This window comes from Entelurus aequoreus, linkage group LG13 (assembly GCF_033978785.1).
Source record: "Entelurus aequoreus isolate RoL-2023_Sb linkage group LG13, RoL_Eaeq_v1.1, whole genome shotgun sequence".
Lineage (NCBI taxonomy): Eukaryota > Metazoa > Chordata > Actinopteri > Syngnathiformes > Syngnathidae > Entelurus > Entelurus aequoreus.
Genome location: NC_084743.1, coordinates 41,053,548 through 41,073,093, shown reverse-complemented (window position 1 = coordinate 41,073,093; position 19,546 = coordinate 41,053,548). Strand labels below are relative to the sequence as shown.

The 19,546-nt window shown below is 36.9% G+C and overlaps 1 protein-coding gene across 6 annotated transcripts in view; it reads right to left on the bottom strand.

The window, feature by feature from the left end:
* Positions 1-929: 929 nt before the first annotated feature.
* Positions 930-19,546, bottom strand: part of fat3a (FAT atypical cadherin 3a) — a 325,923-nt gene continuing 307,306 nt past the window's right edge. For 3 of the 6 annotated variants that reach the window (XM_062067850.1, XM_062067855.1, XM_062067852.1), the window contains 3 exons: positions 17,523-17,582; positions 8,399-8,434; positions 930-3,045 (listed from right to left, as the gene is read on the bottom strand). In XM_062067850.1, coding sequence (XP_061923834.1) covers positions 2,447-3,045; positions 8,399-8,434; positions 17,523-17,582 — 695 coding nt within the window. In that variant the 3' untranslated portion in view covers positions 930-2,446. The remainder of the gene's footprint in view (positions 3,046-8,398; positions 8,435-17,522; positions 17,583-19,546) is intronic. The other 3 variants (XM_062067853.1, XM_062067854.1, XM_062067851.1) reach the window with 2 other exon arrangements.

The following is a 19,546-nucleotide window of genomic DNA, read 5'->3' as shown; positions in this document are numbered from 1 at the left end:
GAGTTAAAGTTAAAGTGCCATTGCGTTGCAGCTATTTAAAATAGTTTTGTCAATTTTTTCTGGCCTGACATAAATTGGCCCTTTGAAACATATCTTTGTCTTTGTGTGTTGTATGTAGACCACATTGCTTTCTGAGTTCAGTGATGCAAATGCATGTCAAGTTGATCAACAGATTGTATTATTCTCCAGTGCAATAACAGTACTGAAATGAAGGCTAAAAGGGCATTAATGGGAGCCTTAAAAAAAAGGGGGGGAAAAAAAGTAACTAAATAGTTACTTTTCACAGTAACGCATTACTTTTTGGTGTAAGTAACTGAGTTAGTAACTGAGTTACTTTTGAAATAAAGTAACTAGTAATTGTAACTAGTTACTGGTTTTCAGTAACTAACCCAACACTGCTGACCACACCTGTTGTCAATCAGCTGACTGCTATTTATGCCTGCCTTAACCTCCAGTCAGTGCTCGATGATTGTTTCCTGTTATCCTTTTAAAGTGATGTTTTCCTGCGCTGCGCTACGCCTGCCACCTCTGCATCTTGGGGTTCAACACCAGCAGTTCCTGACATATATTTTTCAATTGAATGCATCGTTTTCTATAATGCCATGTTCATTTGCAATATTTATTTCAGTCAGTCAAATAGAAATGTATGTACACATTTGTATTGATGGGCTGGATGTTATGTTGCTATTCTGTCCATTTTTGTTAAAATAAGTGGGTAACATAAGTATTTACTCTACAAAATGTAGATTGTACAGATATTTTAACACATTTACAAAGGAAAACAATTGGGTAGAACTGTTGGACATGTTCAAGATTGGTGAAATAATTATGTTGGTGAATTAATTCAGTAGGTGCACTTTTTACCTTTTCCGGTTGTCCTTTTTGAGTGTGTTTTTAATTCAGGAATAATTACATCAACATATGCCACAAAGAGGTACAATTTATGAGCATGGTACAAAGTTTAATTTACATAATGACAAAACACATCACAAATGCACCATGAATGAAAACATTTTGTAAAACAAAATTACGGCAGCTGTGAAATGTAGACACTTTCCATATTTCTGAAAATTATTACGTAATTAAAAAGAGAGTATACCAAGACCACATCCCAAATATATTATAAAACTGTTTCCATAGCCACCAGCCCAAACTTTATGTGCACATTCCTTCTAATGATCACTCAGTTGGCAACTCTATGTACACAAACATTAACATTGTTTTTTATATTCCCCACGTCAATCTGAAGTTTTACAAAAACACTATTTAGAATTAGTACGTCGCAATTTTAGTGCTGGGGTATATAGTTGCCACACATCCCTATGAGAAATAATATATACAGTATGAATAATACCCATACTATAAGTATATACTGTATTGACTCAACTATAGAATGACTTTTTATCTGGGCCAGGGTCACAGACCAGTTTTTGGAAAACACTTTTTTAAGACCAAACTTATATTTCTTAGTTGTTTGACGATTCTGCTTAGGCCAAAATGCATTGAAAAATGTGTGTTTTTACAGTAGCAGTGTTCGTGTGGACATAGCCTTACAGTATTTGGTCAAGAATGAATGCAATCTACTCAATTCAAGTGCACATCAAACAAACTGACTGAGACCTCTTGAAACATGGACCAGTGTTAAAATTAAAGCAAAGAAATAATTCAGTATTAGTATGTAAGAGAAAATGTGTCCGCCTCACTCGTTCTCTATCATTTTATTCTAGGGAAGAAAAGTACCATCTTATATCTGGGTCAAAATGTTCATGTATGAAAAAGCAATCACTTCCAGAACAAGCTATTTAACATATCCAAGATAACTTGATCCGGCTAAAATGACTAACTACTAATTTACTCATAAAATATTAGACATTTTTTTCTAGGGATGAGAGAACAGCAGCCCTTAGCTTTCATACAATACTTGTCAAGGTTCAAGGGATTACATTCCACATGAAATCAAATACTTTTATAAACGTGGCCATAAGTTACAACATATGCTTATTAAACAAAATCTGTACAAGGACTTCAAATTGTACGATGAGGAAAAACATTAAATGGAAATTTTGTTAAGGAAAATGTTGCGTTTGGAGAAAGAAGTACTCCTTTGGCATCTGTGACAATCAACCTCTTCACTTACATGAAAGTCCTTTCGGTTTTTCTCACAATTCTCCATCACATGATTCACTTGCAGATTAAACTTTCTTATTCACATTCTCTAGCCAAGTTTTCTGACATTAAAAAGGACTTCCTATCGAAAGAGAAAGGGTACTTCTTATTTTCCTGCACATCAAGAAACGTTGAACACGTTGTGTATTCTGCATGGGAAAATGCATGAATACCAATATTTTTAAAAATGCATCATTGTTTTTATAGTTGATGTTTTCTTTTGATGCAACTGTGGCAATATTAAATGGTGTGCATTTTCCAGCGAGTGCTTGCTTGACAATCACACCTCAGTTTGTTGCTGCAAGTCCGTGATGATGGTGACACCTTGATGCAGCTCGTCCATACTTTTGCTATGTTCAGAATCCTCCAATCCACTGGGGCCTGACACGTCCGATGCTAACGATGCTCTGATTGACAGGCATATATTTAGAGACGCAGGGTCATCTGTGTCAACATTTCTTGAGCTCACCCCACATGCCGAAGTACTGAAGTCACCATGCGCTGCCTCCGCCACAGGAAGTTGATGGGGAGGGAGATATTGACTGGGGTGGAAGTGATGTCCACTGCTGACAGAACTTAAGGTGTTCTCTTTTGAAACTGGAAGATTGGCAGTTAGCAATGTGTGGGGCTCTGCATAGTCTTCAACAACAGGTAAAGGAGGGGGAAGTTGGTCTTGGTTGAAAAATTCTTCTTCATGGGGAGGTGGGTAGTCACTGTCAACATCGTAGCCCCCCAGATAGTAGTCGGACTCTAACTCACGGGCACTTCCTGCAAGCTGTGCTGCAACATTGCCACAAGTACGGGATTTGTGGCCAGGGACCTGTTCAACGTCTGACAACCTGGTGTTGGGCATCCAGTCTGATGTGTCCCAGTGGTATGCTGGACAGTAGAAGGGGAGAAGTTAGTCACAGTGTGGAATGTGAACTTTCAACATGGAGTAGCCATAAACTTTCCAACAGTGTTCAGTGTGCATCAGGCAGTCACAGCAACAATACACATAGGTGGTGACGGTTAAGCACATGAAAAGGATCCGCATCGAAAACATCAGCACAATTTGTGTAACAGCTGTGACATGCAGACAAGAGCTGTTAAGGGTCTGGATCAAATCATGCTATGATTCATGGGAAATTGCAAAGCTTTGTTCCAAAATGCATCATCATTAGTTAGCAGAGGACACTCAATATTTGGTCATATGTTACCTCAGTTGCTCATTATTAGATGCTATGTTGAAATACTTACTTGGCAAATTCCCATACACTGTACACATCATTACATACAGCAGAGGAAACATTTATTTAGTCCCCTCAGAGGCACAGACAAAAATCTCTCAAAACTCCTGTCGTGGCTACTATACTTTTACTAGTAAAATACTAATACTAGGAATGTAAACAATACTATTATATAAAGTGGTTAAATACATTCCGGTGGCTTGGCTACGGTATTTGAAAACAAATGTTCTGCTTAACAGTGAAATATTTTGAAATAAATCCATGTCAGTGGTGTCTAAATTGCAGTAAGTGGACCTTCCTTTGCGAAAAAAAGGTTGATCAATGTTTTTCTAACTCACTGAAATACAGTCTATCCATTTATTTAAATATTTTTTAAAAGGCAGAGAATATTTTTTCATAGTTTGCCATTATTGCTGTTGTCTGACTAATTGTTGCTGCTGGATTTCACCCACTACAAAAGTGAAGTTTTCTTCCAGAATGATGTGCCACTAACTGAACAAGTAGGTTTGTATACTTATACAACAATATGGACTTATTTCAGTTTCTGAAGCATTCATCTTTTTATTCACCTTTTCATTGTGGATGTTAAAGGTGCTGTTTGGAATTTCCTCACAGTAACATATTTCAAAGCAAAAAATATAACAAAAACACCACAGGCTAGCTTTATTGATTTAGTGATTTAATAGAACACATTTTTTTGACAATTGTCTATATTTTTCTCATTTACAAAGTTTATGTAATAAAACCTTTTACCGGCCCGAATAAAATGATTGGTGTTTAATCAACCTGTCTCGTGCACACATACAAAAGCAGTCCAAGAGAAACAACAAACAATTTGCAGTCACGTTGTTGTTATGATAGAATATACATTCAATGACAGCTAACGCTAGCTATCCAAATTGGTATTAGCTGACAACACCCAAAGCTAGTGCGCGTGTATGTGTTACGTAATTACGTCATTATGTACGAGAAGCCGTATATACGGCGGGATATACTGTGTAAAATACATTGGAAAGTTAGTGCCCTCTAACGTCTGTATAAATGTTTCAAACAACCCCTTAAATGTCTTTGCCGTTCGTCATTCATATAGATTGGCGAAAAGTCGGACATGATCAAATTTAATGTGTTTACATGGTTTTAAAAATCTGGTTTCAACCGAATTAATGCAATAACACCGTTACAATCATGCATACATATGTATATATTTTTGTTAGCTGTTCAATTCATGTTGCTCCCATTTAGCTGAAATGACCGTAATACCCCTTATTTAAAGGTAAATGTTTTTCTACATATCAAACCCACACAAGCGATTGTTGTTATGGCTGTAAATACAGGACGCAGTCACTACAAGCTCTAAACTGTGCATAAAAGTCCACTTACTTCTCCACTAACATTTGTTAAGCTAAGTTGACTAATAAAAGGACCAAGTTGCAGGACCCCAGCAGCACAAAAGGGTCTGCAGAAAATGTAGCTTGCAGAAACAGGCACAGAACATTAGCATGAGCCACTAAACTTTAAAAAAGGATCCATATATGTATAAAACACGGAACGACTAGCGCCACAAACTGAATGTGACTGTTCAGGTGTGGTTCGGACTGTACTGCGTTAAGGAGCTTTTCGTTACATTTTTCAAACCAATACATAAAACAGTACCTCCATCGGCTAGGTTATGTTACCACTAGTGGTTAAACAGCTCCTCTAACTTTTTACTGGGTGTGGACCTCAAAAAAGTAGTTGTAGTTGTGATTTAGTTTAGTTTCCAAACTTTTTGTTAAGCGTTTGTTACCAATTAGTTAGTAATTGGATGGTGTATACATACACAGTCCATAATACAGCATTTCTTACTCTTAAGGAACCTGTTCATCTACTGAGCCCACGTATGCATATTCGCTCCACACACTTGAACAAAGACCATTCCTTACAGCATGGTCATTGTTGAGCAAAACCACATGTTATCGACCTCTTTTGTGTTTACATTTCTTAAAATAAAATTGTACATTTAAATAAATGCTTATACAGGAAAATTAATGTTGGTTATGTTGCACAATAAATTTAAAATCAAAGCTTGCTTTTATCATTTTTAATTAATATAATTTATGTCAATCTTAATACCTGTCATTATATTGATGTTACTTTGAAGTGACTTAACCTGCAATAAGAAGTCCTAACGTATCCAACGGTTTCACTAAATTGATCCACTCCTATTGTAAATTCTATTTATTTACAAAATGAACAAACTTTTCCACAAATAACAACTGCTAGTCATATTAGTTGTGTTTAACTATATTAATAGTTTTTGTTTTGTTGGTTTGTTGCAAACTACTTCATGTACGAAAAGGCACATTCAAAATAGGGTTAACTCATTCTGAGTGTAACTGGGACTTCGAGTTTTTGATTGAAAAAACAAAAACAACAAAAAACAATATCATGCATCCGCATGGCTAGACTTACAACCACTGGGATGGACACATAACACCACACTGGGTGACAAAAAGTAGGGTGTCAGGCAAACATGCTGTGAGAGGATGGGGAAGCAGTAAACAAACATTAACAAATCAAAGAAAAAGCATTGATTTGTATTACGGATTTTCTCAGTCCATTTGGTGCATTTATCTAAATTCTCTGATTTCAACCCCCACAACATTTTGTGCACATCAATAGTGTCAGATTCTCATTTTTTCCAAAAAATGACAAATACTTTTGGACATGCATCAAATACTTTCATCCAATTCTCTGATGTTTTCTGACTTGCTTTGTCATGTTGGTCAAAATAAACAACACTTATGACTGCTGAATAGTCATTCCCTAGTGTTAACTCATTTTAAATCATTTTTAAACTCCTAATTTTATTGCTTGAGTCATTACATATAAATTCTCTATTTTTTGGAATAAAGCGGACTGAATTATAAGGCGCACTGTCGACGAATGGGTCTATTTTCATATAAAAGGCGCACCGGATTAAAAGGATCATATTGTGATTTTTTGTTTTACTAAATTCAAAACACTTTCTTGTGGTCTACATAACATGCAAAGGTGGTTATTTGGTCAACATTTTGCATAGATCATGTTTTACAGGCCATCTACAAGCCGCTTTCTGACCGTCTCTTCAGTTTGCGGCGTTTGGTGGGTGGTTCTTACTTACGTTACTCCACTTCGACAGTGTCTTTTCTTCCCAACATCTTTTGTTGTAGATGTTAGCGCTTCCATAGCTAGTCTCCTAAACAATTAAGTTCGAACTATACACTACTTTGTATTAGAAATGGCAACAAGAGGATAGAGAAAAATAATGCGCTTATTGACTATGTCGTGGGCTACAATGGCGGACACGTGAAAACATTTCCGGGACTTATGCAGATCACAAATACACATTAGCAGATACTAATATGTAAGAAAAGTTGGCTTTGCGAAACAAAACGGCAGATAATATGTCTCCTAATGGGTGCCATTTTGGGGTCCTTATACACACACCATAATAATACCCGTACGTTGAAGCACAACACATCTGACTATGGTATCCATAATGCATCAACAATCCATCAAGCGGTGCAGCTTTGTCGCTGACCAAAGTCATACTAAAACATTTTGACAGATTTTTTAGCACTGTGTTTTATATTCTCAATGAAACATCAAAGTTTTGGTGTTGCTTGCTTACATGTTCTTGCTAGCATGATTTATTGAAGAGGCGTCACCCTGCAGTCTACACGTATCACTTATGTGTGACTGCCATTTACTACACTTTGTGTCACATAAAATCCGTCAGTAAGCACAACCAGAATTAACACATATCCATACTCGGTTATAAGGCGCACAGTCGATTTTTGAGGAAATGAAATAATTTTAAGTGTGCTTTAAAGTCTGAAAAATATGATATGTTGAACTAGTTGTCAAAGTCTGTCAAGCAAATATTCATGTCTTAATATTTTTTTCCCCCGGAAAATGCCCCCTAAAAGTTTTAAATGATCATTGGTGAATCCCAGATGAGACAGGTTTCAATCTGGTAAAAGGTAGAAGGTGTGGAATAAGTTACCTCGCTAAATACAGTACTGTGTAATTTTACCGTAGTTGTGAAATGGCTGTGTGAGTAGTGCTGTTTTGAGCATTTTTGGGTAGTGTCACCTAGATCTAACTATTTGGCATTTGAAAACATCACAGCGTAAACTGTCATAATAAAAACATGACGAAATATCTTTGTTCATAAAAAAAATATGTCACAATGACTTCATTACTACTTGCTATTCATTTTAAGCAAGTGACACACGTTTGCAGGTTATTAACAATGTTTTGGAGTTTGTAATAATTGTATTTAGAAATGCACTAAATGTTGTACAAATGTTAACAGTGATATTAGAAATGCACCGTAGCGACTGAGAAAAAAATGTAAATATAAAAAAAAATACAAGGAGTAGACTTATTTCAAAACCCACATTTTAAAGAGGCCACCGTCAGACTATAAATTGCAGATGGTTAGCCAATCAACCCTCTGTGTTATCAAGCTTTTTTGCGCTAAATGTTGAGGCTCGTTGTTTATTTTCAGGTGTAAAAAAGATCAACTTTATGGTATACTTACTACTGGCAATCAATTTATTCCACTTGACATAGTTGAGAAAAGCCACACATCATACTTTATTTGTCTCTCTGCTACAATGATTATTGGATAATGACTTTCACACTTTAGTTAAATGGAAATGTGTACCAAAGGCAGATCCAAGGAAAAAGGTTGTGTAATATAATACATTTCATATAGCTCCAAACAAAATGCTGTCATGATTGAATTTATACCAGCTCACAGCATAGAAAACATAAATGTTTGTCAATAAAGTCATTGTAAAATGGCATTACACATCGATACTTTTTAAAAAGTTGAGTGATTAAGTCTACTCTTTGCAGCAAGACAGATACAGTATATGTATAAAAAAACCCAAACACTGTAGATAGATAGATAGATAGATAGATAGATAGATAGATAGATAGATAGATAGATAACAGAGGCAATATGTTGTCACCTCTATTGTAGTTTTGACTTGGGTCCATGACTGACACTGTCAGATGGAAGAACAACATTAGAAGCTTTAAGCATTTGTATGTTAATAGTTTTGTTGTTTTCATTACCCACAAGTCATTTTGACAATAAAAAAAAAAATAACCAGATGTGGTTAGAACGATTACAAAAAAATTAAACATATTTACAGATAAAATAGCTCCGTCTTGGTTCTGTGAGACAGATCGATGGGATACAGATAGGAGTTTATTTTAAAGGGGTCATATTATGATTTAAAACACTTCTTTGTGGTCTACATAACATGTAATGGTGGTGCTTTGGTCAAAATTGTACATAGATTCTGTTTTACAGACCTACTTCAAACTGCTTTCTAGAATGCAGCGTTTTGTTGGTGGTCTTATTTACGTGCCAATGCCATTCTCCCCCTTCGATTGTGTCTCTACCCCATCAGCAATGCTGTAGCTTTTAGCGCTTCCATATTGGGTCTACTGACAAATATAAATTAGAACTATACGCTACCTTCTAATAGAAATGGCATGGATTTTAGCATTCATGTGCATGTATGAGCAAGTCTGCAACAAGAGGTTTGAGAAGAATATGGAACTTTAGAGCCGAGGAGATAAAGGCATCTTAAAGGTTAGTTTATTATTTATTTCAGTCCATAAAGCATTAGGTATGTGTTGTTGTGATGTCTTCTCCCTATTTGAAACTAATGCAAGAATATAGCATTAGCCTGTTTGTATCTCATTGACATGTAGGCAGGTTAAGCTAATGCTACAAGCTAAGAATGATACATTGTTAACATGTTATTACATTTATTAAGCTACTGTCCCTGTACTTACTTCCTCATTGTATACACTGTTGCAATAAATCGTAAGAACTGTCTGAACGTTTAAATATATGTATTCAGTATATTATTCTTTATCCATTAGACAGCTGGCATTGTGCCTGCGTGCCAAGCTGCAAATCTTGCATTCTCTCTGTAGTGGAATTTCTGACATTTTCACCTTTTTCTATTTTGTACCATTTGAAGAGCATATGTGTGTAAAAGTTGAGCCTATGGTCGCCCGGACATTGTACAAGATGTATTGATTGTTTGTTATGGCTAAGGGATTTAAGGATGTTGCAGAACAAACAGGTCCAAAACAACTGGACCTTGACACACGAGGGAAACACATAAATAACCTAGTAGACCAAGTCTAGGCATGATTCGCATGATTCTCGCTTCATCCAACGTCTCCGGAGACACTGTCTGTTTGCATGGCAATTCAATCCAACCTTGTACCATTTGATTATGAGTAAATACAAATTTTGTACTAAATTCCCTTTTGTTCCTGTTTAAGATCTGGACATTCCACCACATAAAATTGCCGTCACGAACAGGATGGTCTAGAACGCTGCAGTCACATCCGGACTCCTGGTCTCTCAAGGCAGACAGAGTTGCACGCGTGCATCTAAAGGTAAGCAATTTTGCTTAATGTGTAAACTCTGTCTGTCTGGAGATGGTCGGGACTGGTAAGCAGTGTTGGGTTAGTTACTGAAAACCAGTATCTAGTTACAATTACTAGTTACTTCATTTCAAAAGTAACTCAGTTTAACTCAGTTACTTACACCAAAAAGTAATGCGTTACTGTGAAAAGTAACTATTTAGTTACTTATTTTTCCCCCCTTTTTTTTAAGGCTACCATTAATGCCCTTTTAGCCTTCATTTCAGTACTGTTATTGCACTGGAGAATAATACAATCTGTTGATCAACTTGACATGCATTTGCATCACTGAACTCAGAAAGCAATGTGGTCTACATACAACACACAAAGACAAAGATATGTTTCAAAAGGCCTATTTATTTCAGGCCAGAAAAAATTGACAAAACTATTTTAAATAGCTGCAACATAATGGCACTTTAACTTTAACTCTAAGTAGATAGGATCTTTGATCCAAGACACAACTTACATTTAACTAAAATGTTATTTTCTTTGTGCTCGACAAAAGAAAAGTATTGAGAATGTCTCCATGTTAAAAAACTCGACTTCTGGCTTCGCCATGATGTCTTGTTAGTTGTTATGAGAGTAGCGTATGTGTGTGTGTGGCCCTTTAAGATATGACAGCATGAGAGGTGAGTGACGTCAGTGAGTGAGTGGGCGAGAGAGGTGAGGGAGCGGCGACAGTGAGTGCGTGTAGGTGCTCACAAAGTTGCAACAAACCGCCGGGCTCGTCATTCACCCTCAGCTGTAAAGACCCTCTTCCGGGTAAAGTGAAGGTTGTTAGACCCGAAGTACGGCTCTGGAGGAACGTCTCCCCTGCGGGGAGGCGTGCTTTCTGTGGGTGGGGGAAAGCACGCCTCTTCTTTTCCACCGGAGCGCTCCAATAAAACACACTCAGATCTTCAGTTTCTAGCCGATACTACATAAAAATAACGTAAAATAACGCAGTAACGCATCATGCAGTAACGGTAATTGAGTTACTGTATATAAAAAAATAACGCGTTAGATTACTAGTTACCGCCGAAACTAACGGCGTTACAGTAACACGTTACTTAGTAACGCGTTACTTAGTAACGCGTTAGTCCCAACACTGCTGGTAAGACTAATTGCTGAACCTGTTTTTGATAAAAGATAGGTTTAGCCAGGTTCTCCAAAAACAACCTTGGATGGGGTATGTATGGTTGGCTTGGGTTACTATATATGTGATTATATTGTCTGTGTGTTTGTTTGAAAATTAACATTAATTATCTGTGAATAAAGAAAACTTGTGACTTTTTTGTTTTAATAAAAGGGTAATTGTTAATAGAATTGTGGTGGTTCAGGAGTGTTTAGCACAGACTATTTGAGGCAAATACATTTTTTCACCTCTTTTGCTTCTTCTGCAAGTACACCAGGTTAGCACAGTTTGGATACAGCTAATTTAAGGGCATTTTTAACTAGCTAGGTGGTACATTTGACTATAAAGTTGAAAAGTCTGTGAATGTGCGACACATCTGTTTTTCTGGAGCTGCAGCAGGTAAAAGCCCCATTTTAGTGACCTTCTTAGTGACTCCGAAAGAGGGAGATTAACTGAGCTGATATTTGTCACGACGTTTGATCAGTGAGCTGCAGTTAGACAGATGGAGTTCGGGCTCCATACAGTTGAGCTTTGGTGAAGCTGTTTTGGAACTGACCATACATGATGACTGTAGATTTGTCGGCTGATGACCAGTGATCTGGAAAGGAGAGAGAACACCTGTCCAGTGATGATGAGAACGACTAAGGTTGCCAGCCACGGGAAGGGGTGAAATAACGCCCTCCACCAAGGCAGTCAAAAGCCCAACGAGGTGTCGGCAGGCCACTAGCCTGAGGCACCACCGAGGGATCTACACGAACACTAAACAATAATGGACTCATATGAAATTCAGTTTTTGTTCAAAATCAATCATATAACAACAATGAAAATGCCGGAGAAAGAATTCTGCAACAGTCATAAGTCTATATTCATTTTAAAACAGATTTTTGTTTGATTGATCATTAATGTGTAATACATCTGTATAAGCACCTATATATATATGTATATATATTCATCTAATTATGTTCAATGATGTGCATGATAAAGGTATTCTGTTATTCCATTTTACTAATCAGAGGTGAGGCCACTAATTGTGTTCTGTGATATGGCTTTGCTGCAGGCTGATAACTGCGATCGCTCAGTGAGGGTCATAGAGGAATTTTACCCTACAATAACAACAATTTTATGTGGTGGAATGTCCAAATCTTAAACAGGAACAAAAGTGAATTTAGTACAAAAGTTTTATTTACTTTACTGTACAATGGTACAAGGTTGGATTGAATTTCCATGCAAACAGACAGTGTCTCCGGAGATGTTGGATGAAGCGAGAATCATGCAAATAATGCCTAGACTTGGTCTACTTGGTTATTTATGTGTTTCCCTCTTGTGTCAAAGTCCGGTTGTTTTGGACCTGTTTGTTCTGCAACATCCTTGAATCCCTTAGCCATAACAAACAATCAAAACATCTTGTACAATGTCAGGGCGACCATAGGCTCAACTTTTACACACATATGCTCTTCAAATGGTACAAAATAGAAAAAGGTGAAAGGTCAGAAATTCCACTACATCTCTCCGAGTCGTACTCCGAGTAGGTACATTGTCACGAAACACAAAAGTTACTTCTTAATTCTTCAGATGAGGCAGGAGGTTTGTAGTTTGTATGCTGGTTAATTCAAACAATAACAATGCATTTTCGGTCATCGGGTCGCACTACGGACATATTTTTGTTTGATATTTTCGGTGGTTATGGGGATCTCAAATACACAAAAGCTGGTGCCAACACACGAAAAGTTGTTTTTGTGTGATATGACCCCTTTAAAACATTATGACATCAAAACATCCAAATCATAATGTGACGGAATGTTTTTCCTCTTCTTCTAAAAAAACTTTTACAAAAGTAAAGGCCTGAGCTTTCTTGTTGTTGCTGTAGAATCAGGGCTAATCAACTAAATTGTTTTCCCATTTCCAGAAAGGACAAGGTGACCGGTTTTCTCTCTTTACTATTTTTTTTATTTTGTATATTCCTGAGAATCTGATGTTTTTAAGGACCTGTTAAAAAGCTAGCCAGAGATCATCTGCTCTTGTGTTTTTAAGAATCCTATGCAAAAATGTTTTTTTTTTTAACTGAATAGCCCTATTGTACAGCAAGGAAGCAAAATAATCATATTTTGTACGTTTACCACTTTACAAAGACATGAACAGTCTATAATTGTTATGGTAGTTTTATTATAACAGAGAGAAGGAGTGTATAAACAATTCAGATACAATAAAATTAAAAACAAGTTATTAATTGATTTGCATTTGATTAAGGGAAATAAGTATTTGGTGCTCAAGCAAAACATGGCTTAGTACTCCTGTTGGCAAGTACAGAGGTTAGATGTTTTAGTTGGTCACCATGGTTGCACTCATCTTAGGAGGGATTTCAGTCCACTCCTCACAGATAGAAGTTAAACAACGTGTATTTTTGTTATTTCTCCCAAACACCAGAGAGCAATAGAGAGTAGTGTTGACCAATATTTTGGTACCGGAAACGGTACTCTTTTACATGTTCTATCTACACTTCTGTTAAAATGTAATAATCACTTATTCTTCTGTTGTTTGGATACTTAACATTAGTTTTGGATGATACCACAAATTTGGGTATCAATCCAATACCAAGTAGTTACAGGATCATACATTGGTCATATTCAAAGTCCTCATGTGTCCAGGGACATATTTCGTAGGGGTGTAACGATTCATTGTAACAACGATTCAATTCGATTCAGAATTTGGGGTTGCTGATACGATTCAGGGACCATTAGTGAGTTGAAATCGATTCAGTAACTTTTTAGCAAAAAAAAAAAAAACATTAAAAAATATAAAATAAACACAACCAGTGTGACTGTGAAATAAATACTGGATGGATACTGGGACGCTACAGGTGAAGTTTCCTATATTCCCGGTATTATTTGTAAGGGAATTATGGATATAAACAAAAAAGTAAACAACAATTAATGGCCAATGCATTCACATCTTATTTAAATAAAGTGCAACCGACAGTTTAATTTGAATTAACAGGAGGAAACCTTTTCTGCTCCCATTTTTAACATTCCAGAAATTTTCAATGAAACTACAGTAACTAACATTTTAACAGTAGATTCACCTGCTATTTTTGCTGTTGTTTTTCAACATAAAAATAATACAATAATAATATATCAAAAACAAAGTGCAACTACATCTATCAGGTTAAATTGGCACTAGATTTACCAGAGAAATTAAATGCAACCAAATCTTTTCAGATTAAATGAGGAGTGGTTTGACCTGCTACTCCTTTAATTACATACAGAACATCATAAAGACATAACCTACTCAGTGGCCTAGTGGTTAGAGTGTCCGCCCTGAGATCGGTAGGTTGTGAGTTCAAACCCTGGCTGAGTCATACCAAAGACAATAAAAATGGGACCCATTGCCTCCCTGCTTGGCACTCAGCATCAAGGGTTGGAATTGGGGGTTAAATCACCAAAAATGATTCCCGGGCGTCGCACCGCTGTTGCCCACTGCTCCCCTCACCTCCTAGAGGGTGATCAAGGGGATGGGTCAAATGCAGAGGACAAATTTCACCACACCTAGTGTGTGTGACAATCATTGGTACTTTAACTTTAACTTTAACAGAAATGATAGCGGAAACATTTTGGCGAGACACCAACCAAATGGCCAAGGGAGCAAAGTTAGAAACGTAAGAGATTTGTCACCACTTTTTTCATTAATAACTTTTTTTTTACTTTTCGATATTACTAATGTACTGTTAGTGTTTATTACACTGTTTTTAACCTTCTGTCTCGAGCTGGTCCGTCGACAAACTTGCTACGCTGTCACTTCTGTTTTGTCCGTTACATCCTTTGTGGTGTAAAGTTGAGTTTTGCTTTATATTATTGTGTTGTGTCGTTTTTATTGGTTGTAGCTTTTACAATCGTGCTGTTGCTGAAAGTTTTTGTGTTTTAATTAATGATGTTATGTTCTGCGTTTGCATTTGGTATGACCTTTCTCGACCACCATAGGTATCCGCCATTTTTGTTTTCATGATGCCACAGAAGGGCAAACAGACTCAAATAACGTTTAACATCTTTTTCAATAAAAGCGCTAGACTTCATATTAAGTCTCTCCAATGTTTTCTTTTATCTAGTATTGATAAAATTGAAATATATTGCCTTTTAAATAGATGTTGGATCGATACATATCTTCCGGAAGGCCAACTTGCCGATCACAAAAATCAATTGTTACACCTCAAATGTTTAGGCATGTTGATGTATATGTTTTCATATGTTGCTTTGTGTTCGTTAAGTAACTTGATAGTAACTTGGTCAGATGTTTCTTGTAGTTGGTCACTAGCGTTACACACATCTCATGAGGGATTTTGGTCAGAGAAACAACCACAAAGCAGAATGTTTCCACCTCAAGTTTAACTGTAGGGATGCTGTTGTTGGAGTCATATTAAATATGTCTCTGCCTCCAAACATGTTGAGTCAAATTGATGCCAAGGACTTAGATTTTGGTCTGATCTAATCTGATCTTTACACCAAAGTGTGTTACTAATGCTAGTCTATATGTGTCTGTGGTCTCAACTCCCTTGAGATTACTAGCAAGCTCCTCCATTGTAATTCCGAGATGGTGCTTCACCTTTGTTAATATCGTCGATATATCTTTTTTTGTGGGGGAGAGTCTACTTATTTCCCTCAAATACAAATTCTTAACCGGTATTTAATATGTTTACTCGATTTTGTTGTTGATATTCAGTCTCTCATTTAGAATAAAGTGATCCCAAAAAGTATGGACTGTTCATGTCTTTTATGAGGGGGTGAATGCACAAAGTCAGCGGGGGATTATTAATGAGGACTGAATTCTGAGAAATGTTGTATTGTGTTGAACACCACACAGAAGAAGACCACACATATGCAGGCATGCAAGAACAGATGGGTGCACAAATGTTGTCTGGCTCCCTGAGCCAAGGCGTGGGGCAGTTTAGTGCCTTGCTCAGGAGATCCTTGACAGTCAAACAGCAGACTTGTTTTTGTCAGCTAGACTTGAACTGGGACCCTTTTGGTTCCAAAACCCAAGTACTCACAGACTGAGCTACAGCCACCACAATATTAATAGTTACAGTGGTACCTCAGCTTTCGTACGCCTGACTTTTCATAAGATTCGGTTTTTGACTAATTAGTTTGCCAAAAGCTTTTCACTGTATTCGAATAACATTGTGCAGCAAAACATCACAAAGAACAAAATAGTTTGTTCGCTCAATTATCATTTTGCAGAATCGAGTGCCAGCACTTTGATAAATGTGAAAACATTGTTGGATTTAAGAAAAAACCTGTAGAAAAGTACGAAAGTAGCGTCCGCATGGCTCTCTCTTGCCCTCATGCGCTTATCGCCGTCTTGGCCAACAAGAGTTTAACCTGACTCTCGCCAGATCGTTATAGTTCGCTGAGCTCCACACAAGGATCTGGGCTTGAGGGTAATGCAAACTCCTTCAAGATAGCAAAAAATAATTTCATAGATGTGACGTAGAGCCGAAGCAACTGTTTGATTCAAACAACAATGGCGGCATGCAGCGAGGAGTCGTGTGCTGACATTGATTCTGCTATTGCAACTGTTTTGTCGAATCTATCAAATATTAATTATTTAAAAGATGAACGGAGAACTTTTCGCTCTGTCGTTATCCAATATGTCGGCTGTTCTGTTTTGGATTTCCCAGCGTCGCTCTCATCAGCGTCACGGGTTGATTTCGATGTGAGTGGTTGAAGTAGCACGTCATTCAAGATAACAGACAAGTGGTTTATCCAATCACATACAATGATTTTTTTACAAGGTCCCGTCTTCTGAAATACATCTCCTATTGAGAAATCCCAGATCCTTGTGTGGAGCTTAGCGAACTACAAGCATCTGGCGAGAGTCAGGTTAACAAGAGTCATCAATGAGGTAAAAAAAAGATTTATCTTGTTTATTAATTAATTTTTTTTATCTATATATAATACAATCGTTTGCAATATGTATTATTGTTGATTGTTTTCATTATGTTTTACTTCTGTTACTGTTTGTAAAAACCTGTACTGCAACCATATAATTTCCCCATTGTGGGATGAATAAAAGTCCATCTATTTCACATTGTTTTCTGCTTATAAGACTATATTTTTTTTGCTATAAACTGTCTGTATGGGTCTTACATTTAGCTGCAAAAGAATTGGCTCAGCTACATGCCCAATGAGTACACATTGTGGGAAGAGTGGGATCATTGACCTGCTTTTGCCTGCTTGAGAGCCATTATCTGATATTTTAAAGGGATTAGTAAAAATAGTCTAAGCTATGGGCACGATTTGTTTATTAAGTGCGTGGGTTCCCTCCGGGTACTCCGGCTTCCTCCCACCTCCAAAGACATGCAGCTGGGATAGGCTCCAGCACTCCCCGCGACCCCAAAAGGGACAAGCGGTAGAAAAATGGATGGATGGAAGTCCAAATGTGTTTTTCAATAACTGCAGTCTGCGGTAACACTAAGTTGAGAAGAAAGAAAAGTAGAACAGTCAGAGATGAGACACAAAGTGGATGAGACATGCTACCTTCACTTTCGATTGTGTCGACTGCGTCATTGACCAGCCGAATGACGGTCACGATGGAGGCTTTTGGAAGGAAAAGGAGATATGTTTTGAAATAGTTATTTGTGATGATGGTTGAGGATCCTCTCACAATCCCATTTTTGCAATCTCACTCTGCACAGAATTTCTACCTTTTCAGCCTTCATCAAGAATCAAAACTTGTCTGACTTCAATATGTTGCTCAAACATCATGGAAAATAATAAGCATTTCCGCCAAATAAGCATGCAAACTTAAGCATTTCATTAATTGGTAATAACAAATCTGGTTGGATCCAAAAAATGGATCTTGAAAGAAAGAAAGATGTCATGAAAACAAGACAATGCAATACGTAGCCATGTCCAAAACTCACTAGAGACAAGAATGAAATAATAAAATAATACCTAGAGAGTGCCATTGCCTGTATGAACAGCAATGATGTGTGTTGGAAGATAAAGTCTATGAAACTCTATTGTAAGATGTAGTACACTAGGGGTCCCCTAACTTTTTGACTCAGATTTTGTTAAAAGAATTTGGCCGGGGGCAATATAAATGAATAGATGGATGGATGGTTGGATAGATAGATAGCTTTGCACCCGGCCAAATTATTTTAACCCAATGTGGTTAAAAAGTTTGGGCACACCCCTGGTGTACTGCATCCCTACAATTTGTTTGTTGTCTTTTTTGTTATGTCCCCGTTTTGCGCCCACAATTTCCTCCTCTGTCTTATTTATTTTCTTCTTCTTTGTATCTCCTCCTGCTACGGTGTGGCTGCATCAAAAACTAAATATAAATACTTTTGTCAAGTAAATCTGTAGGCCTGTGAATCTTGAGGGTAACAATTCGATTCAGAATCGTTTCAAAATGATTCTCGGTTCAAAATCAATTCTTATTTAATAACAATGGGTGCCAGTTATATGATTAACTACATTCCTCCATAAAATAAGTTAACAGCTTTGATAATTTTTTATAATACTTAGAAGAAAAAATAAAATGTAATACAATTCTACCCAAACATTTAATAAAGTCAAATACAAATAGGGCAACAAGAGAAGTATCCATCATTTCTCTTTTCTAAAGTAACTTTGTACAGCAGATATAGATCATCTATATCAACAATATGATTTGCCTGAGTGGCTGGACAGGACAGATTAAAAAAACAAAATAGAATAATATATACTTTTTTTAAATAGATTTTTTTTAATCGATTAAAAATGGTTACAAATAAGAATCGCGATTAATTAAAAAATATATATTTTTTGACATCCCTATAAATCTGTATGGGCATCTACATCAACAATATGATTTTCCTGAGCGGCTGGGCAGGACAGATTTTGATTAGAACTTATTTTTTTCCTTGGTATGTCCCTTAAAATGGATTGTTGATGTTGACAGGCAGGATTGTACAAAACCCCAAACCAGTGAAGTTGACAGGTTGTGTAAATCGTAAATAAAAACAATACAATGATTTGCAAATCCTTTTTTTTAAACTTATATTCAATTGAATAGACTGCAAAGACATAACGTTCGGACTGTTAAACTTTATTTTTTGCAAATATTAGCTCATTTGGAATTTGATGCCGGCAACATGTTTCAAAAAAGCTGGCACAAGTGACAAAAAAGACTGAGAAAGTTGAAGAAGCCTCATCAAACAGTTATTTGGAACATCCCACAGGTGAACAGGCTAATTGGGAACAAGTGGGTGCCATGATTGGGTAAAACGCTTCCATGCGACCAGGCGGTACTGCATCAAGGACCGACATCAGTGTGTAAAGGATATCACCACATGTGCTCAGGAACACTTCAGAAAACCACTGTCAGTAACTACAGTTGGTCACCACATCTGTAATTGCAAGTTAAAACTCTACTATGCAAAGCGAAAGCCATTAATCAACAACACCCAGAAACGCAACCGGCTTTGCTGGACCCAAGCTCATCTAAGATGGACTGATGCAAAGTGGAAAAGTGTTCTGTGGTCTGACGAGTCCACATTTCAAATTGTTTTTGGAAA